Source organism: Geotrypetes seraphini, chromosome 8, assembly GCF_902459505.1.
Source record: "Geotrypetes seraphini chromosome 8, aGeoSer1.1, whole genome shotgun sequence".
In the NCBI taxonomy this organism is placed as follows: domain Eukaryota; kingdom Metazoa; phylum Chordata; class Amphibia; order Gymnophiona; family Dermophiidae; genus Geotrypetes; species Geotrypetes seraphini.
The window spans coordinates 74589368-74611714 of record NC_047091.1 but is presented as its reverse complement, the minus strand read 5'-3'; the positions used below and the strand labels follow the sequence as shown (position 1 = coordinate 74611714).

General features: G+C 45.3%; 1 protein-coding gene across 3 annotated transcripts in view; it reads right to left on the bottom strand.

The window, feature by feature from the left end:
- Nucleotides 1-22347, bottom strand: part of MAP3K11 (mitogen-activated protein kinase kinase kinase 11) — a 53031-nt gene that overhangs the window by 19081 nt on the left and 11603 nt on the right. For all 3 annotated transcript variants that reach the window (XM_033953725.1, XM_033953727.1, XM_033953726.1), the window contains 4 exons: nt 17187-17367; nt 15587-15735; nt 12713-12888; nt 10901-11141 (listed from right to left, as the gene is read on the bottom strand). In XM_033953725.1, coding sequence (XP_033809616.1) covers nt 10901-11141; nt 12713-12888; nt 15587-15735; nt 17187-17367 — 747 coding nt within the window. The remainder of the gene's footprint in view (nt 1-10900; nt 11142-12712; nt 12889-15586; nt 15736-17186; nt 17368-22347) is intronic.

Below are 22347 nucleotides of genomic sequence, written 5' to 3'. Positions count from 1 at the left end.
TTGTTTTTCTAGATATGGATCTATTTTTTGGGAACCTTCCAGGAATTTGTGACCTGGACTGGCCACTGCTGAAAAACAGGATACTGGGCTAGATGGACTTTTGTTTGTAGTGATAGAAAGCAAGAATCTTTGTATGTATCATAGAGATCTGTTAACATTTAGCATAATGAAGCCCCTGCCCCCACCTTCCTAGTCACAGATACAAACACATCAACCAACGGCTGAGGCCCTCTTGTTGGCCCAAGGAGCCTGAAGGGGGCACACTTATCTCAGAACATAGAATTACAGTTTCAGAGTGTGAGAAGCTGACATTTACAGGGCCGAGTCAGCAATAGCTGGAGGTCTGCAACACATCCTGGAGCTCTGCCAAGAATAAGAGAGGCCTTGAGCAGGAAGGAAGTGAGAAACGGCTGCAGGATCCAGGACAAGAGCCAGTGTTTATCTACCAGGAAACTGCCTGCGCCTCCATCCCCACAAAACAGCAGAAAGGGTTCTTCCAGCATATATCAACACGCAAAGAAAGCAGGGCACCATTATGGGAGCAAGGATAGACCCCTCTCCCCCCCCCACCTTGCTGGGATATAAAGGGAGAGGCACATCCATCAGAAAGGGAGGCGAGACAAAAATAAATAAGAAAAGGAAAAAGAACAGAACATAGAAGAAAAAAAAATTAACACTTTCAGTATGTTTTTTCGCAAGCTGTTCTGCTCCATTTTGTCAAAAAAAAAAAGATATTTAAAAAAAAGAAAAGGAGGCGATCCTGCCTCTGTACAGGTCATTTGTGATGCACAACTTAAAATACTGCGTTCAGTTCTGGAAGATGCAGAGTAGGCTAGAAGAGCTTCAGAGAAAGGCAACCATTACTAGGGCTCTGCACCTGACCTGATTTGAGATGGAGGCTGTGGAATGTAGCTCCAAGAGAAGCAGTGTATTTACTGTGCTCCTGTCGACCCCACTTTTATGATATATTTTCCTGGACACCGAGAGGTTAACAACATCCAAAAACAGTAACAGGAAAATCAGAATCTAATCAAGTCAGTAAGATTAAAAGAACCAAAAGCAGACTATTTTGCAGAAAAGCAAAGCCAAGGGTAGGAGGGTGTGGAACCAAAGGCCATCACTGGTGCTTCCCTACCACCCGCATAGGGGGTAATTCCATAAATCAGGTGCTAACATTTAAGTATGCATTATGGGCATAAATCTGTGCAATACTAGTGCCAACATTCTGCCCCAAGCGCAAATATGCACTATTATAGAGTAGCAAGGGGGGCGTATACATGGGCAAAGCATTGGCAGGTATAGTCAGGACTCATATGTGTTCTTTATAGAATACTATAAAGTATGTGCATATCTTTGGGATTTATGTGCCCATAGTTACACCAGATCTATGGATGACATAAGCACTCACACCTAAATTATAGGCAGGTGTATACCAGTTTAGGCCAATATTGTATATAGGAAACTAGGCACCTACTTTCCTTTAAATGTTGCTTCTACCAGGCACTTAATTATAGACACTGAATTTCCATTTATAACAACTATGGAAGAAGTTATACAAACACTTGCTGACACAATACATTTTAGCAAGGCCGGAAAGAAGAGTGAATGGGTAGTCAAAAATGTATCATCTACTCGTATGGATATGATTGAAGAAAGGGAAGTAGAGTTAGAGGATACACTCATCACAGAAGCTCAAAGAACAGAGACACTGGAATGGTCATATATGTTTCTGAAAGTGAGAAACAGGACACCCTGGAAAAAAAGGATTCGCCACACTATAGAAATAATTGATCTGCCAGCAGTGGAAGAAGTTCAAATTACGTGGACCCAAGTAACACTTCTGGAAAAGGACCCCAGAATGGAGGGGGGAGGGGGGAAATCAACCTCAGAAACTCTGGAGAGCTGCAAGTGTCAGTAACACCACTGCCCGTTAGAGAAAACTGTGACACGAAGAGTAGAGTACTTTGCAAAATGACTGCAAAGTGGATTAAACAAAAAATCCCCCCCAATGTGATACCATACTTATATTCTGCCAACTCCAAATTAAGATTCAAAGTGGAATACAAAAATAGAAATAAACAATAAGGACAAAAAAGGACTATTATAATAAATACCGTACTTTTTAAATTGGTAGATTTTCAAATCTTTTCTAAAGACAGAATATGAAGACGTTTTAAGTTCTTTGGGCAGAGAACATCAAATTTGTACATCCTGATGATATCACGTGCATATATGGACACCCTCCAGATGTGGCCCCAAGCTCATGCAGAGCTGAGGCTTTTCCTGCCACTTTCTGCAGCACCTTTTGAGCCTATAATGGCTCACAAGAGGAGCTTTTGTCCCAGACCACAGGTACACATGGCGGGATAGCGAATGATATGGCTCCCACACACGGGTGATCCCCCACTGCCTGCCTGAAGATTTAAAAACAAAATTTGGCTGTCCAAAACCTGGACAAACTGCTGGGTTTTAGAAAACCATTCGAACACCAGGGCGTGTCCGGGTAAATCTGGCCTTATGGTAACCCTAGTCCAAATGTCATTCATCATGAAATAAGGATTAGTTTTTAATTATGTGGCAAGAGGCTGTATATTCATATGATGTTTAAGTTTTTTGGTAAATGAATTCCATTAATCCATTCAGAATGTCACAGGATTTTTTTCTGTGAATTTGTGTCTAAAGAGATACATGCTTCTTCACGGCAAAAAATGTTATAAAATATACAGAGTTGAGAAAAATATTAAGATTATGCCAGCAAGAATGAGTCTTTCTGTAGAAAGACATGTTTTAAATCAAGTCTTTCTGACTAGTGATATATGTCAAATCCACCCTGCAAGAAACAAAGAAAGAAACAACCCTCACAGCACCCTCATAGTACCCCCAAGGAAGGCAGAGTAGTGAGGGGAAACACCCCCCCCCCCCAAAAAAAAAACCCAAACAAACAAAAAAAAACAACAACCCAACAAAACAGTAAATGAAGAAGAAACTTTAATTTTAAAAAGTCCTGTAATAATAATAATAATTTATTTTCTTGTATACCACCCAACCAGTAGTTCTGGTTCACAACAGGAGAATACCGAGACATTTTAGCACATGGTACAGTTTCATAGAACACAAGTTCCAACAACAAATGACGGGCACAATATAGGAACCAACTACAATTGATGGTGGCACAGTGAGACAACGCGAAGTGGCCGTGTTTCGGCAAAGATGACTATGTCAGGAGTCGTGTGTCTATATGGTTTGCATCACTACATTTTAGAAGCTCACTACCAAACCTGTGAGACAATCGCATGATTATACAACTCCCGACGTAGGCATCATTGTCAAAACACAACCATGTTGAGTCTCAATATTTAGGCCTCCATCAACTGTAGTTGAGCTACTATGTGCTGCCCGTCATTTCTTGTTGGAACTATTAAAGGACATTTTAAAATTTAAGTTCCTTCTGTTTGTATTTTTTCTCTCACTTCTCTGCCATACTTGATAGGGTCTTGTGACTGATAATGGAAAACGGACAGCCTCGCAGGATCACGATAAGATCACTAAACTTCAGAGAAAAGGTGAAGGTCATGAGGGCAGCTTGGAAAGCAAGGGATGTGTTTTACCAGGACAAGTGGGCTTTCATTTTTCATGGCTTTTCTATAGAACTGCACTGCCATACACAGGCAATTTGCAGAAGTGAAAAAGAAGTTGCTGAAAAGAGGAAGCAAACATGTCTTATTATAAACCGATTAACTGTGTGTGACTTTCTGGGGGAAAATGCAATGTTACAAGAAGCTCACTGGAATGTCATCAAGCATCAAAAAATCAAGACAGACTGCATGGTCCAAGTGGTTTTTTTGCACCCTTCTAAGCTAGATGCATAGGAGTTGGTGTGTTAATTCATAAAGTTTGACAATTAATGTAGATCAGACATGTCAAACTATGGTCCGCGGTGTATTAAAAATATGACCGCCAGACATTTTAAATTTTATACTAAATCTGGCCTGCCAGCATGAACCGCTGCCACTGCTCTTCACTCGTGTCTGCCTTCGCCTGGTCTCCTCTTCAAAGCAGCCTGCTGAGGATCGCAGGCCGGCTGTAGCGAACCTCGCAGACCTCTGTCGACCTCAGTAGCACGTTCCCTCCGACACGATCCTATATGTCAGAGGAGGGACTGGACCATGGCAGAGGGAACATGCTACCGAGGTCAACAGTGGCCTGCGAGGTTTGCTACAGCCGGCCTGCGATCCTCAGCAGGCTGCTTTGAAGGGGAGACCAGTCGAAGGTAGTGTGAGTGAAGAGCAGTGGCAGCGGTTCGTGCCGGTTGGCCACAGGACAGCAGGAAGCCAGGATGGAGGGTAGGAACGGCGGGCCAAATCTGAAGGTGAGACCGGGAAGAAGAAGGGGGGGTAAACATGCAGGCCTTCAGGACAGGGGCGGGCCCTGGTGTAGAAGTACCCGGAAGGAGAGAAGGAGGGGTCCAGATGTGCATATGCCAGACTGAGTGGAGGGTGGGTGGGTAAGAAATAAAACAGAGGAGAGGAAGAGAGATGGTGGGCAATGGGATAGAGGGAGGGAACAGAAAGAGAGAGAAGTTAGACACAAGGGATGGTGTGGACGGGGGGGGGGGAATAGAGATACTAGATAGGAGGGTAGTTGGGAAGAGAGATGGTGGACCCTGGGGTGTTGGGGAAGGAGGGAGAAATGCTGCATGAAACAACAAAAGGTAGAAAAAATAATTTTATTTTCTGTTTTGTGATTACAATATTTATTTTGTTTACACGAGCCGGTGTGGGGTTGGAGATGTTGTAACCCTATACTTCTACTAAGACTAAGCCTTAGTCACTTAGGGGACCTTTTATTAAGGTACGCATTTAGCACGTGCTAAATTGGTTAGCAGACCTTAATTAAAGGACCCCTAATTATCTTAATTAAAAATTCAGCCAGAGACTTTGCCTTTTTTTCAGATTTCGGCCCCTTATGTGATTGAGTTTGACACCCCTGCTGTAGATGAAGCGGCTAAAGGACCAGATGGCAGGTGAATCTACATTCTCATCTGAACTGGTAATCAGGATGTGGGCTATTCATCAACAGGCTGCTTTTAGCACTAGCACACATAAAACATATCCCTAGTTTATACAGGACTTATGATCAATAGATCTATGATCAAAATAGCAGGCTGTAAAAGGTGATGGACAGATTCAAATTGAGAACTCTCAGTCCACCACATCAGGACTATGCTGATTCCTCTCCAAAGTTTAAGGCATTTAGCAAGAGAGTTATCACTGCTCCTAGTGTTAATGCACACAATATTCTCCCTTTCATAATCTCAGACCACCATCTTGTGGATCTGGGCTCTACTATAGCAAAATTTAGCCATGGGTGGAGCTAAGGTGGAGCCCAAACTTATTTCTGATGGTTCGCCTGCAGTACAAAACCCCCCACAAGACTTCCTGAAGACACTAAAAATCAATCCCTCTTTGCTGAGAAATGTGTGAAATTAAGACCCATATTGAGACGGACTGATGGTCTATCTTGCCCAGTATGCTGCTTCTGGCAGAGGCCAATCCAGTTCACCACTACCTGGCAGAATCCCAAACAGTAGCAAGATTTCAAGCTACAGGGTTCTCTTCTTTCCCCATTACTTTTTATTGTTTATTTGAGCTCTCTTGGCTCCAGATTGTCTGACCTGAATGTTTATTATTACAGCAATGCTGATGACATAACTGTGTTAATTCCTTTACCATCCACATTACTACAAGTAACCCAGTTAACATCAATGGTGTTATCAGTTATAGAACACTGGATGCAGGAATTTAGATTAAAATTCAATAAGGACAAGACAAAATTCTTTTCTTGCTGCTCCTTGTAAAAAGATAGCCAAACAAGCATAGTTGTAGGTAGAATTTCATATCTATTAAGCCCAACAATTAAGATCCTAGGATTCATATTAGACCAAGATTTATCAATGAAATAACATGCTAACCAGCTGGTTCAGAAACGTTTTTACACACTTTGGAAGCTACGTACCATAAGATCTTATTTTGATTATCCCGCCTTCAAATTGCTGGTGCAATCTTTGAACCTCAGTTCTCTGGATTATTGCATCATTATCTATTATGCCGGCCTTAAGAGTAATCTTCGCAGACTGCGACTGATCCAGAATATGGCTGTAAGGTTATCCATACGGGAAATAATGTAATTTAAACCTCCATAGGCTATGTCTTCTCGGAAAATATTGCAATTTTTAAAAACACCCTATGTCCACAGTCTATATCTCCAAATCTGTATGTTATAACTATACTGAAAAAGCTGAAATTTATACCTCTATGTACACCAAGTTTGGTTTTCACACCAAAGTTTGTCTTACTTATACTGTGAATGTAATCTTGTAACCCGTTCTAGGCTCCTTTGGGAGGACGGGCTAAATAAATGAATGACTGAATAAATAAATCGGATCATGTCACTCCTTTTTATCGTAGGCTGCACTGGCTTCCGATTGAGACTAGGTTATTTATAAATTCGGATTACAGTATTCTCCTGCAAATTTGCGGTTTGCGGACACGCTCATACGCAGTCTGCTCCAACCGCCTCTTCCTGTAGTAAAGTCAGGTTACACTAATCAGGAGCTGCGTGTCAAGTAGCTCCTGATTGGTGTAGCCTGACTTTACTACAGGAAGAGGTGATCGGAACAGACTGCGAGTGATTTTCTTCACCCACTGGTGCTCCAGCTGCCCTCTTCTGCCTCTTGACAGGCGAAAAACTGCATTTGCGGTTTTTTGAAATTCGCGGGGGTTCCTGGAGCGGAACCCCTGAAAATTTTGGGGGAGTACTGTACTGTGCTACAAAGTGTTGTTTGGTCTCACAGCTGATTATTTAGTGAAACATTTTTGTATTTGCTGCATCTAAACATTCACAACGTATTCTGAGATATTTTCCTTTCCTTCTGTTAAGAACTGTTGCTATAAAAGATACTTTGATAGGCTACTCTCTTTTCAGGCAGCAATTAGAGACAAAGAATTTAGCTGGCTATTAGTCAATGCTGTGTCCTATACACATTTTAGAAAACTTCTGAAAACACATCTATTTGGTTGCAGTTGAAGCAGGCCATTCAGGTGGGGTTCCCTGAATAGAAAAATCTCAGTAATCAGTATAGTTTGCCACTCTTATGCTTTCAGGTGGACTTCGGGCCACTCAGTGGTATAAATTAATATCTGGATTTTAAATAAGAAACCAAAAACTGGTCTTCGGGACATTTGGAGCATTGAGATCAAGCATCAAATTACTGCATCTCTGTGGCCACGTTTTTGGGCTTGGAGGATGCGATGTACAGTGTCAGCATCTATGAGACAAACTTGGTTTTTTCTGTTACATAGAGCAATTTGGACCCTGGTTCGTTTACAGAAGTTAGATAGTTCTAAATCTAAAAGATGCTGGCATTGTCATCTTGAAGCTGGGACATTAGATCATTTGTTATTCTATTGTCCATTAATCCTTGCTTTTTGGAAATCAATATGGGGTCAAATAAATAATTTGTTAGATAATCTGGTGGCATTATCCTATGACACCATATTGTTTAGCATGTCAATGAGGGCTAAAAACCAAATATCCTCTAATAACAATAAGCTTCTACTCATTATGACAGGGGTTGCCATTCAACAGATTACGAATAATTGGAAAAAATTGGGATAGGCTGAATTATAGCTTTTGATGGGACAAGTCCAGGGTGGGGTGGTGGGGTGGGAATATTTTATGATTTCTTTTGATTATGTTAATTGTTGGGGATAAGGGAGGGGGATATTTGATGAGAGCGATAATTTGATGATATAATAAGTAATATATAAAATGATTGTATTTTGTGTTATACTTATTGTGAGTTTTAAAAATGAATAAAGATTAAAAAAAAAAAAAAAAAAAAAAAGAAAAGAAAGAAAACACATCTATTTGATAAATTTTTATAAAATTAGAACTGGATAACTTGTTAATCTGTACTTCCTGAGACAGTCTCAGCTTCTTCTAGTTGTAAACCGCATAGAACCGCAAGGTTGTGTGGTATATAAACAACACTGTAATGAAACGTAATGGGACAGCTGTGGCTTTCACCAGAATTGTATATAGGATGAGAAAGAACATATAATTCTTTAAAAAATACCCTTCTCAAAATCTTTCAAAAATCTTAATCAGAATTATTCAGAGGTGTTATTCTACTGTGAGAATCTCATAACCATAACTTTGCAGATGACACAAAACTACTCAAAAGCAATCACTTCACTTGTTGTTCAAATTTCCAGATCATTTATAAATGTTAAACTAGTGTTTTAGTCCATTATATTCATTACAATAACAGATGCTAGAATAGCCCCACCTATACTCTGATCTTGACCCCACCCATGCCCCGCCTCTACCATGCCCGAACCCTGCCTCCCACTGATCCCAGTCCCACCACCTCACTTTCACCATTTTCTTAGTCCTCTGTACCCTTTTGGCCCTCATCGATCCTCCACTGCATTTATCACCCTTTCAGTCCCAGCTCCATTCCTATCTATCCTTCCCTTCCATTGCCTCCAAGGCCATTCCTCCTGTCCCTATATTCCACCCCCACCCAGCTTCTCTTCCTTTTTTACCCTCTCTCTTGTACCCCACCGCAGGACCAATTTCTTTGGTCGTCTCTCCTCTGCCCCTTCCCACGGTACTGCAACTGTCCCCCTCCCCATTCCAACATCTGCCACTTAAACCCCAACACCAGAGCCTGCACCAATTCAAACCCCACCCCCCAATGGTATCCTCAGACCACTCTCTCCAGCTCCTGACACCCCCACCTACCTACTTCCTGGTCACTGCACTGAATTTTTGGGCAGGCTTGCAGTGGCTTGTCCCAAAAGCTGCAAAAACAAAAACCCAAAAACCCAACAAAAAAAAACCCCAACCCAACCCCCCCAAAAAAAACCCCAAAACAAAATCCTTGAATATTCCTAAATACAGTAGACTCTCAGTTATCCGGCATCCATGGGGATTGGAAGATACTGGATAACTGTAGTTTTTGGTTGCTTGAGAATTACTATAAAAATAGTTTGGTCTTCCTTCCCACCTCAAACTCTTCCCCTTCTCTATCACCCCCACCCCCATTTGTATGTCCAGTATCTGTTCCTCCCTTCCCACCCTCATTTATAGTCTAGGTCACTTTATCTCCCCCACTTCTCAACCCTCCCCTTTCACACTTATGGGTCTAACATCCATCCATCTCCCCTCCCCAGTCTTTCTCCCTGATGGACCCTTCACACACACACACATCTTGTCCACCGCCCCCACAGGTCTTCCCTCCCTCGTTCCGTTTGGGTCTGGCCTCCTGGACCCCCATTACTTACCCGAGGCGGCAGCAGCAGCAGTCCTGACCTACCAGCCCCAAAGCAGCAGCGGTCCTGATCCGCCAACCTTCTTCCCTCGTTCCAGCCCCGAAGCAGTAGCAGCGGCATCAGTCCTGACCCGCCAACTCCACAGTTCCTTACCCAAAGCAGCAGTGGCAGCGCTGTAAACAGGCTGTTCGCGGCCAGCCCTGACAGAACCTTTCCTCTACCACATCTGAAGTGATGTGGCAGAGGAAAGGCCATGCCAGGGTTTGCCATGAGCAGCCTGTTTACAGCGCTGCCACTGCTGCTTTGGGTAAGGAATGTAGGGTTGGCAGGTCAGGATTTCTACCACTGTGCTGAGAAGCATCCCTGCTCGGCGGTGTACTGCGCATGCGGAGGCACGGAGTTTATCGTAGTGCTCATGCGTTACTAAGGGTTTTATTATTATTGATAGCCCTGGACAGAAAATTTCAGCGTATTGTCCATAATGATACCTTGATCTTTTTCTTGGGTGCCAACTCCTAAGATGGAACCCAATATCACTTACCTATAATTTGAATTATTTTTCCCCAGTGTGCATCACTTCATTTATGTCTACATTACATCTGTACCATGGTTCAATTATGCAAGACATGTCCCGTAAGCCAGATATTTTGGACATGTTTCTTCTAAGAAGTAGCTCAAGTTATAAAGAGAAAATAGATCAGTGGGAGGGAGAATGACATTCCCAAGGTATGCAGCCTTTCAAATGCTTCTGGCTGCTAGTTCTCCATTGTGATTTTTTGGAAATGTGCCCAAATAGCTCAGAAACCAACAGATATTTAAGGCAGCTTGAACTGGAAAACTGACATTCATTGCAGCAAGTGAATCATAAATATGGCAAGATTCAGAGGGATGTTTTTGAATTTTACTGTGAGTTTAAGTCTGAGAACGAAAGTTTTCAGTGGGAGCACAACACCAGATGAACTTGGCATAAGATCTTGGAATGACAGAAGTTCTAAAGTGCAAGGAAGCAGAGGTGGAAGTGGAAGACCCTCCCTACACAGCAGCAGTGGAAAAAAACGGTGAGAGGAGCTGGGGAGAGGGGCAGAGAAAAACAGAATTGAGGGAAGCACCTTTACCCAGTGGTATTGGGAAAGACTCTCTATATTCTTGATATATCTCCAGTGATACAACCAAAGCGGTCTACATATCACATTCTGATACTTTTTCTGTCCTTACTGGGCTCACAGTCTAAGTTGCTACACAGCAGTGGTGGGAGAGGAATGAGGAGCTGGGTGAGAGAGGTAAGCTCCTTACTCGGTGGTGGTGGAAGAGATGAATTAGGAGGGTCAAGAAAGGAGTGAGAAGCTGGAAGAGGGGCAGAGGAAGATAGGGTTGAGGGAAGCTCCTTTCCCTGTGGTGGTGGGAGAGATGACTTAGGAAATAGATGATGGGAGCAATGAGACAGAGGAGTCCGTAGCCAAGGATGACAGAGGTGGAAGGGGTTCAAGGAAGCTCCCTATCCAAATGCAGTGGATGAAAAGGTGTAGGAGGAAGTTGAGAAGTGGTTAAAAGAAACTTCTTACCCAGTGGCATACTAATCTTCTCACTGTCCCGGCACTTCAGCTTGTTCTTCTTGAATGTGCCCTTTCTCTTCCTCACATCAGGCTTCTTGTCATTCATCTGGTGGATAAGCAACGTCAACTCTCGCTCAAAGACCTCTAGCTCCCACTGTGCCAACTCGTGCTCCCGCTGCCGCAGGGTCTCTTCATAAGACTTCTGCTCAAGGGCTGCCTTCTTCAGTTCCTCCTCCCGACTCAGCAGCTCCTAGCAGAGAGGTGGGACAAGGTGGCAGGCATCAGCTCAGATTGCTTATTTAATAATAGAGAAACATTTAGTCAGAAGGATGGCTCAGGTCTGAACGTGGAATCCAGTTTTGTACCCACTGCTCCCATTATATGGCCCAGCTTTCTACCCCAATTCTAGCAACATAATAGACTATTGTTTTGACCCAGTATGGCTGCTATCTCAGTGGTTCCCAACCCTGTCCTGGAGGACCACCAGGCCAGTCGGGTTTTCAAGATAGCCCTAATGAATATGCATGAGAGAGATCTGCATATAATGGAGATGCCAGGCATGCAAATCTGCTCCATGCATATTCATTAGGGTTATCCTGAAAACCCGACTGGCCTGGTGGACCTCCAGGACAGGGTTGGGAACCTATCTAGTCCAGAATCCCATCTTCATGGTGGTCAATCCAGGTCACAAATTCCTGGCAAAAACCCAAATAGTAGCAACATTCTATGCTACCAATCCAGGTCAAGCAGTGGCTTCCCACATGTCTGTTTCATTAGATCAGCCAGCTCCCAGAATCAGCCCCTACTCCCAGAATCTCTTATGTCAGCCAGCCTCACATTGAATTGCTTCCATCATCTTTCCCCAGGAGATCCAGCTTCTCATCCCACCATCTCTCATCTTGTCAGCCAACCTCATATTCTAGAACTTCCATAATGTTTCACCATGGACCCACACCTAGCTTGACCTGCTTCCTCCAGGTCAAGCTGGTTTCACATTTTAACTGTTTCCACCCTCTTTCACCATGCGACCCAACTCGCCACCCTCATCTGCCACTAACTCTCACAAAGTCAGCCAGCTTTTTCCATGGTTGTTCATTCTACCAACAGGAGAAGGACACTTAGTTTATCATTGCTTTTATTTTTCTCATCTTCTTTCCATTTTGGCTGTAGCCAGCTCAGAATAAAAGGGAAAGAAGAAAAAGATCACATTAAAGAAATGGAGTGTTTTTTTTTTTTTTTTAAATGAGTACAGATTGAGAGGCAGAAATCAGTGAACAAGCAAAACTCACTTAACTTCTCTGCTCCTTTGTAGATATGTTTCAAATACAGGGTACATGCCATGAGGTGGGGCTAACAACCTGTACAACATGGGAGCAGGCTAAAAGGTGAATAACCTGCCACTAGACCCCAGTGGAAACACCCTTAGATTATATCCATTGCCAAATCTCAATATTAAAACCCAAAATGTGCCTGAAGATTAAGGTTAGCAGATGGGCTACAGCCAGTTAAGAATAGAATGATCCAGGTCTGGTTTTGCCCCTACTGTATCATATCCATATACCTGTAGTTTCCTGTCTTTCCAAGTGAAACTTGAACTTAGGGCTGCCACCTGGCTCCATTATCATAAGAAACAGGTGAATCCAATCTTGGTTTTGCTTTGTTGCATACATGGATTTGTAGTTTTGTTATCTTGAAAAAACTCATTGGGACAGAGTCACAAGGCAATACAGCTAAACCAGATTTGGATCAGTAAGTTGAGGGGACATGGGTCAACTGGAACCTGAGGTCTGGTCTCCATTCCCTCATTCTTCCACACCATACCTTCTCTTTGGCCCGCAGCTCGTCAAACATGCTCTGGATCTCCAGCTTCCAGTCGTCCTGCATGGAGTGGAAGGAGTCCTGAGGCATCTCTTCCAACACCTGGGCCTCTAGCACCGTTAGCTGCTCCAGGATCAAGGCAAAGCTGGGTCTTCGATGGGAGTCCTGTGCCCAGCACTCTGCATGGGTGTGTGGGGTGGGGGTGGGGGCAGAGATCAAGCAACACTACTTCAGTCAATGCTATAATATCCCTCTTCTTCTTCACTCTCCCCCATAACCAGAGATACCAGCAGGCTCCAAACCCCCTCCCACACCACCAACCAGAAATACCAGCAGGCTTGCTGTAGCTCCCCCCACCACACACCAAACTAAGGATGCCAACAGGCTCACCTCAAACCAGGAAGGCCAGCAGGTTCCAACTATCCCCACCCCAGTCCATAGATATCAGCATACTCCAATCTCCACCACCAACTAGGGAGGCCAGCAGGTTCCAACTACCGTATTTTCACGCATATAACGCGCGCGTTATACGCGTTTTTACCTACCGCGCATACCCCTCGCGCGTTATATGCGTGAGCGCGGTATACCAAAGTTTTAAAACATAGTTCCCACCCCGCCCGATTCACCCCCCCAGCAGGACCGCTCGCACCCCCACCCCGAACGACCGCTCGCACGCGCTCCCATCCGCACCCGCATCCACGATCGGAGCAAGAGGGAGCCCAAGCCCTCTTGCCCGGCCGACTCCCCGACGTCCGATACATCCCCCCCCCCCGGCAGGACCACTCGCACCCCCACCCCGAACGACCGCCGACTTCACGACAATATCGGGCCAGAAGGGAGCCCAAACCCTCCTGGCCACGGCGACCCCCTAACCCCACCCCGCACTACATTACGGGCAGGAGGGATCCCAGGCCCTCCTGCCCTCGACGCAAACCCCCCTCCCCCCCAAGAACCTCCGACCGCCTCCCAGCCGACCCGCGATCCCCCTGGCGACCCCCACGACCCCCCCACCCCCCCTTCCCCGTACCTTTGGTAGTTGGGCCAGAAGGGAGCCCAAACCCTCCTGGCCACGGCGACCCCCTAACCCCACCCCGCACTACATTACGGGCAGGAGGGATCCCAGGCCCTCCTGCCCTCGACGCAAACCCCCCTCCCCCCCAAGAACCTCCGACCGCCCCCCAGCCGACCCGCGATCCCCCTGGCGACCCCCACGACCCCCCCCCCCCCCTTCCCCGTACCTTTAGTAGTTGGCCGGACAGACGGGAGCCAAACCCGCCTGTCCGGCAGGCAGCCAACGAAGGAATGAGGCCGGATTGGCCCAGCCGTCCTAAAGCTCCGCCTACTGGTGGGACCTAAGGCGCGTGGGCCAATCAGAATAGGCCCTGGAGCCTTAGGTCCCACCTGGGGGCGCGGCCTCAGGCACATGGGCCCAACCCGACCATGTGCCTCAGGCCGCGCCCCCAGGTGGGACCTAAGGCTCCAGGGCCTATTCTGATGGGCCCACGCGCCTTAGGTCCCACCAGTAGGCGGAGCTTTAGGATGGATGGGCCAATCCGGCCTCATTCCTTCGTTGGCTGCCTGCCGGACAGGCGGGTTTGGCTCCCGTCTGTCCGGCCAACTACTAAAGGTACGGGGAAGGGGGGTGGGGGGGTCGTGGGGGTCGCCAGGGGGATCGCGGGTCGGCTGGGGGGCGGTCGGAGGTTCTTGGGGGGGAGGGGGGTTTGCGTCGAGGGCAGGAGGGCCTGGGATCCCTCCTGCCCGTAATGTAGTGCGGGGTGGGGTTAGGGGGTCGCCGTGGCCAGGAGGATTTGGGCTCCCTCCTGGCCCGATATTGTTGGTGAGTCGGCGGTCCTTCGGGGGGGGGGGAGGGATGTATCGGACGTCGGGGGGGGGGGCATCAGGCTTTCAGGATGGGGACAGACCTTCAAGGGGGGACAGTGCACGGAAGTCAGGGGGGGTGAACGGAGAGTCGGGACAGCGCACGGAAAGTCAGGGCGGGCGAAAGGAGCGTCGGGCAGCATGCGCGGTATACCCGTGAGCGCGGTATATCAAAGTTTTTGTGCAAATCATCGTGATTTCTGCGCGCTATATCCGTGTGCGCGTTTTATACGGGTGCGTGTTATTTGCGTGAAAATACGGTACTACCCTCCCCTTCACCCCAGTCCATGGATATCAGCATATTCCAATCTCCACCACCAACCAGGGATGCCAGCAGGCTCCAGTTTCATCCCTAATCTGTTCCTGGTTTTAGCCTAGCACATGTAATGATGATTTCCATAAGAAAAGCAGAAATTACGACTCTGCATTCACTGAGGATAAATCCAAGACCAGATCATGCTAATGGGACTATTCAGGTTTATTTTTATCTATAGACATTAGAAAATTTATATTTTTTTTATTTTCACCCCTTACCTCTCTACTGTTTAGTGTTTTTGTTATGGAAATAAAAATTGGTCCAAACATTATTGGTCCAAAGCGAGGTCTTGCTGAATACAGGTCAATTGGACAGGAAAAGTGAAATAAAATGGAGAAAGATTTCTCAACCCTGTGCAGGTAGTCCCACAGTCAGTTTGGTTTTCAGGATACTCAATATTAGTATACAGTGCAGACCCATGATATGGAAGTTTATCATTGAGGGTATCCTGCTAACATGAGAGCTTATGGGGTCAGCAGAATCAGATGAGAGATCCCTGAAATGCAGGAAGCATAAACCAGTACCAGGCTCAGTCTCTCCATCCGTACTGACTTAGAGAGGCTCAGGAGGCAGTGGAAGAAATAATGCTTTCCACATGTACCAGTTAACGTGGGTTCTTCTGCCATCATGCCATTACTGATCCCTGCTCACCACCCACGCATATGGCAGCACAGCTGACTTACCTGACATGAGCTGAGCAAAGGGCTCTGGGCAGGTTGAAGGGATTGGGAGGGTAAGCTTATTCACAGCCACCCCGTAAGCCACGGCCAGCCCATCAATGCCTCTGTATGGGACCTCCCCAGTCAACAGCTCCCACAGAAGTACTCCATAACTAAAGAGAGAGAGAGAAGACAGGCAAGGAGATTGAGGAAAGGTGAGATATTGAATACTGAATGGCAGCAAAATCTGGATGTATGGGCTTCTCAGGACCATGCTCCCTACTTCCCCCTCCCCCCAATCAGCAGCATGCCTCTGCTCCTTTCATCTATTTCCAGCACATAGGCTGAAAACTCCAGGGAGATTCTGTGGCTGTCTCCCCCAGGACTCCCCCCCCCTGTACACATGGCAATAGCAGCAACAGTACTTACAGCTGAAGAGCAGAACCAGAAAAGGCCTGGATAGAATAGCAGGTACACACAGTTTATTCCTACTTCCTAAAAGATGTGTACACGTTTAAGATATTGGATATAGCATACACCCCAGTTACCTCTAATTGTTCCTTTACCACTAGGGTTACCTTTTGCTTATTCCAGATGTTACCCCTCACTCCCCCACCACAGAGCATCCTCTGTGCTTCCCCTGAGCTTTAACCCTTATCCCCACCCCCGCTATTGAGAATCTTCTGTGCTTACTCTTGACTTTACCCCTGCCCCATTACTGAGAATCCTCTGTACTTATCCCAAGCCTTTTTTGAATTCTGTTACCATTGTTCACCTTTTCAATTAAGAAATGTTTTCCCATTGTTGCTCCTGAGTCTAACCCCCCCCCCCCCACACACACACTTTTAAGGCCTCCCTTCTTTCTTTACACCTTTGAGGTACTGTATATGAATGTTTCTATCATATCTTCACTTCCCTTCCCTTCTGTAAGGTATACAGATTTAGATCTTCAAGTCTCATCTCACTGGGCTTTTCAAGCAGATTCTATATTATTTTGGTGGCCTCTCTCTGGACTGCCTCCACCATCTTTATATCCACTCTTCTTCAGGAGGAGACCCAACACTGCATCCTTGTGCTGGGCTGAAACAGGCTTTTGAGTAGTCTCCTGGAATGATGACTAGATGCTATCCCAGGATTGTATAATTAATAAACCCATTCAAGTTGTATATATATATATATATTGCTAAGTAGTCTTTACTCTAGAAGCTTCAAATTGGTCAGAAGCTCTAAATCTGAGGCTTTTTTTCCCCCTTGTGAGACGAGTACTTAAGATCTACAGTTTGAATAAGCTTCTAGAGTAAAAACTGCTTAGCAATATATATACAACTTGAATGGGTAAATTAATTATACAATCCTGGGAGTTGGATCACTAGGTCTTACTTGTAAAGTATTTTTGAATGCTATCCCAGACAGAAGATCCAGTACTGAATCTCTCTGCCCTCCTCGAATGGACTCCAGCAGCAAAACTGGCCTCCCTAAACAGATTCTGAATAGATCTCCTGGGAAAAGGGATAGATACTGGACTCTCAGTGCTGCCCAAGGGAAGAGAAAGAGGGAACCCGGTACTAGATCTCTGTGCCCTCCTGGTACAAACTCAGGGTGCAGGAGCCAGGAGGGTCCCTACCTCCAGACGTCACTGCCCTTGGAGAACGTAGAGGACTTGATGACCTCGGGTGCCATCCAGGCGTAGGTGCCAGCTGTGCTCATTTTGGTGGTCTTGTGCCACTCCCGGGCCAGCCCGAAGTCTGTGATCTTCAGGGTCTTGTTCTCCATATCTTCATTCTCTATCCTTTCAAACAGCAGGACTGGAGTAAGAAAGGGGTCACAGGTCAGCAGACTAATGGGAGTGCATTAGGTTTTCAGAATAGGGGAAGGGGTTGGACAGTCTCAAACTGCTGCATCCTGTATACTGGGTGCAGGGAAAATAACCAAGTTCTCTTTTCCTTCTTCCCCTGTCCATATATACCTACGTATACCACATTCCTTCCCTCTACTAAGATAAAAGAAAGATAGCCAGGTTGGTTTTGCAGTATTCAGACATTATCAGAATACAGTCTTGTGTTTTATTTTGTTTGTGCTTTAACAGCTGGCTGATTTATCCTGCAAGATTGACTCTGCAGACATGGGGAGAGTCCAGAGCAGTAGCTACCAGCTCAGGCTGGAGCTGTGTTAGGTGTACACAGAAACTCCCACATGCAAGATGCTGTATCACTGGCATTATACTAGAGAATGACACGGTGACTGTTACTCGCAGATAGCTGTGGGTAACACTTGAAAACCGGGAGGAAAAAAATTGGTTGCTGCAGGTATGGGGACAAGGCCATTCACCGCCCCATGGAGCGGTGAATGGCCTTGTCCCTGCAATTAAGTATTTTGCGCACACTGCCTCACTTATCACACCTTGTGATCGTGCGGTCCAGCAGCACCCTCCCTCCTTCCCACTCGATCGCCGCAATCTGGGCATCTCCCTCCCTCCCTTCCTTCCCCTCATCTTTGCTGGAGATTTTTATTTTTCTGTCTCCGAGCGGCCCGAGCCTTTTCACAAGTTGCGAGCGGTTGCCTGAAACTTCTCCTCTGACACAACCGGAAACAGGAAGTTGCGTTACAGGAGACATTTCAGGGCATCCTCACACAACTTGAGAAAAGGCTCAGGCCGCTCGGAGACAAAAAAATGAAAATCGCCAATGAAGGTGAGGGGAAGGAGGGAGGGAGATGCCCAGACCGCAGTGATCGTGAGGGAGGGAGCTGCTGGACTGCGTGATCGCGAGGGGTGATAAGTGAGGCAACACGTGCATAGAAGTGGGTAGGAGAAAGAGAGGGGGAACACTCTGCAAGAAAGTGGAGAGAGAGGGGGGAGGGAGGAGCAGACACTGCATGTTAGTGGGTAGGAGACAGAGGGGAGAAAACACTGAAGGGAAGTGGGGAGAAGAGAGAGAGGGAAACACATACTGGATGGAAGGAGGGGATAAAGAAAAAAAGAGCACATGCTGGATTGGAGAGACAGATATCAGATCTGAAGGGAGGAGGAGAGGAGAAAGATGCTAAAAACCACCTGGGGGGAGGGAAGAAGAGAGATGCCAGACTATGGGGGAAGCGGAGGGAGAGATGGAAGAGAGATGTGGACAGTTTCTGGTAAAAGCGTAGAAACAGCAGATACCATATGGATGAGGCAGAGAGAAGGCAGACAGTGGATGGAAGGAATAAAATGACAAGAAGATGAGGACAGCAGAAACCAGACAACAAAGGTAGAAAAAAATTTATATTTCTTTTTTGCTTTAGGATAAAGTAGTATTGTAGTTGTGTTGATAAACATTTATAAACAAAGCCCTGCCAGCTGAAGATCTCTTCCTCTAGTTTAGCATCCAGAACTTTGATTTATAAAATAGCAATTTATTTATTTGTTTGTTTGTTTTCTATCCCGTTGTCTCCAAAGAGCTCAGAACGGGTTACAAGTTAAACATACATAATTTTAGTACAAGATTGCTATGCAAGTTATTATCCTAAGTTGGCACATATTAGGTAGTTATCCTTGTGACAGACTGGTTCAGTTGTACAGAATACTGTTTCTTTTTATACTTTAACAAAATAAGTTCAGTATAAAACTATTTGAGGCTTGTGCAGATGGGAATCAGATGGTTTGCGAGGACAGGGTGGAGATGGGCACCGAGCTCGCACGAATGGGGACAAATTTTTTCCCCACGTCATTCTCTACATTGTACCCCAGTGCAATATCTATGGCACTTGAGTAATCTTTGTTGGCAGGCTTGTAGTGAGCAGGGTACCTTTATTCACATCTGGTGGTTCTGCAGCAAGGCTCAACAGTATTGGTACTCTGTATTTAAATTAATATAATAAAAACTTGGACTACAAATAGTGAAAACAATTGGATGGCGTCTGCTTAACATAGGAAGTTGGTAGCTGCTATTGTTACAGCCAGCCAGATGGTCTTGGCCTCTGCCTGGAAACAGGTTGCGACCCTACTTATTCAGAATGTGATAGTTAAACTAGATTGTCTTAACCCTAATTGTACTACTTTATAATCAAATTGTAATTCATTCTCAAGTTTCCTTATGCTCCTACTTGTATGTGTAATTTAATTTTATATTATGTTTTAGTCGTTTAGGTACCTGTCATTTAAGTCTGTCTTCCTTTACTCTGTAATTTTTATTAATTTGTACTTCGCTTAGAATTCGGATTAAGCGATTAATCAAATGTGATAATAAACTTGAAACTTAATAATAATAAACTTGTCTACCTGGTGTCCAAGCTGAAAGTGAAGAAAAGAGGAAGACTGTTGCAATTTGGCAAAATATGGGACTTATATAACAAATGGAAACAACAAAGGGATATAGCACCTATCAACTGAAAACAAAACTTGGTATTAAGCTGTTTGGACTACCCCAATTGAGTGTTTAATATTGGCGGGGAGGGGGGCGGTTGAGGGAATGAGTAGGGTAAGAAATATAAGGTGTTTGCCATGTACTGAAGAGACACGGTATATCAAATGCTTTTCTTATGGAAGTTTATTGTTTTGTATCGACTGTAAAACTTTAATAAAAGAAAATTAAAAATAAACCCTCCCACATGCACATACCTGCTTTTCCACCAGAAAGAGCATTGATAGCCATGCAAACACCTCCCCCCCCCCAAACAGAGTATGTACCCTGGGCTCCTTGACAATTTTACTAACACAGAGAAAAGTCGTATATCAAATGCATTACCTTACTCTTTCAGCCCAGAGGCCCATATAGCCACTGAGGATACAGAAATTTATTGCACAAGTGCTCTGAACCTTAGAGCATTCACCTGGCATCTCATCTGCTTTAGCGCTCTCCCCTCTCAGCAGACGGAGACAGCTTCCCTCCGTGGCTGGCCTATCTCCCGCATGCTCCGGGGCTCTAATGGTCCGTGCCGGCTTCTCTTCCCTACCCCCCCCAACATAACTTCCGGTTTCGGAGGGAAGCCGGGTTCGAGTCACTTGCTGGGGTTTGTTTTAAGTCCGGCGGGAGTCTTTCGGCGGCTCTTCAGGATGCACGTTAAGCAGTGGTGGCAGCAGGATTCGGCAGATGACAGCCGGGCGGTAATGTAAATTTGCTGGGCAGAGCGCCCGGCTAAAAAGCGCTGTGGAGAACACTGGCCTATGAGGAAAAGATAGCGCAAGAAGCCAAAAACTTCAAGCCCTTTTTTAGATACATAAAAGGGAAGAAATCAGCAAAGGAGGCAGTAGGCCCTCTCGATGACCAAAGAAGAAAAGAGTGCACCAAGGAAGACAAACAGATTGCGGATAGGCTAAACTCATTCTTTGCATCTGTCTTTACCAAGGAGGACACAGCATCAATACCTGAAATAGGGAAAGTATTCAAGGGAGAAATAGAGGAAAGCCTCACCACTGTGAATGTGGATTTGGACATGATATACTATCAGATCGACAAACTAAAAAGTGACAAATCCCCTGGACCAGATGGAATTCATCCGAGAGTGCTAAAGGAGCTTAAAGTAGAAATCGGAGAACTATTACAATCCCTAGCTAACTTGTCGATCAGAACCGGGTGAATACCAGAAAACTGGAAGATAGCGAATGTCATCCCAATCTTCAAAAAAGGATCGAGAGGAGAACCAGGCAATTATAGACCTGTGAGTCTTACATCGGTTCCAGGGAAGATGGTTGAAGCAATAATAAAAGATAGCATAGTGCAACACCTGGAAAATCACGATCTGATGAGAACTAGTCAACACGGCTTCAGGAAAGGGAAGTCATGTTTGACAAATTTAATTCAATTTTTTGAGGAGGTGAACAAACAAATCGATAACGGTGAACCGGTGGATATAATATTCTTGGACTTCCAGAAAGCATTCGATAAGGTTCCACATGCAAGGCTTCTGAAGAAACTACAAAGCCATGGAATAGAAGGGGATGTACTAAGATGGATAAGCGGATAGTTGGAAAACAGATTGCAGAGGGTGGGCATAAATGGGAAGTTCTCGGATTGGGAAAAAGTGACAAGCGGTGTGCCCAAGGGTTCGGTTTTTGGGCCAATCTTGTTTAATATTTTCATAAACGACTTAGAAGAAGAAACAACAAGTAATTTAATCAAGTTTGCGGACAACACAAAACTGTGTAAGGAAGTTGGGACACAAAAGGACAGAGAAGAACTCCAGAGAGATTTGAACCCGCTAGAGAAATGGGCGGAAAAGTGGCAGATGAAGTTTAATATAGAAAAATGCAAAGTGATGCACCTGGGCAAGAAGAACAAGGAACATGAATACAAAATGTTAGGTGCTGCATTGGGAAAGAGCGAGCAAGAAAGGGATCTGGGGGTACTGATAGACAAGACCCTGAAGTTGTCGGCTCAATGCGCAGCGGCGGCAAAGAAAGCAAACAGAATGTTGGGCATGATAAAGAAGGGAATCACGAGGAGATTGGCGGACGTCATAATGCCACTTTACAGAGCAATGGTCAAACCACACTTGGAATACTGTATCCAACATTGGTCTCCCTACCTGAAGAAGGATATAACCCTGTTGGAGAGGGTGCAGAGGCGAGCCACGAAGCTAGTAAGAGGCATCAAGAATTTGAGCTATAATGAACGCCTCAAAAAACTGGGATTGTTCACCCTTGAGAAGAGAAGGCTGCGAGGGGATATGATAGAGACTTTCAAAATACTATAAGGATTTGACAAAATAGAGCAAAAAACATCGTTATTCACATTGTCAAATGTGACTTGGACAAGGGGTCATGGACTGAAACTGAGGGGCACCAGGCCCAGGACAAATATTAGAAAGTT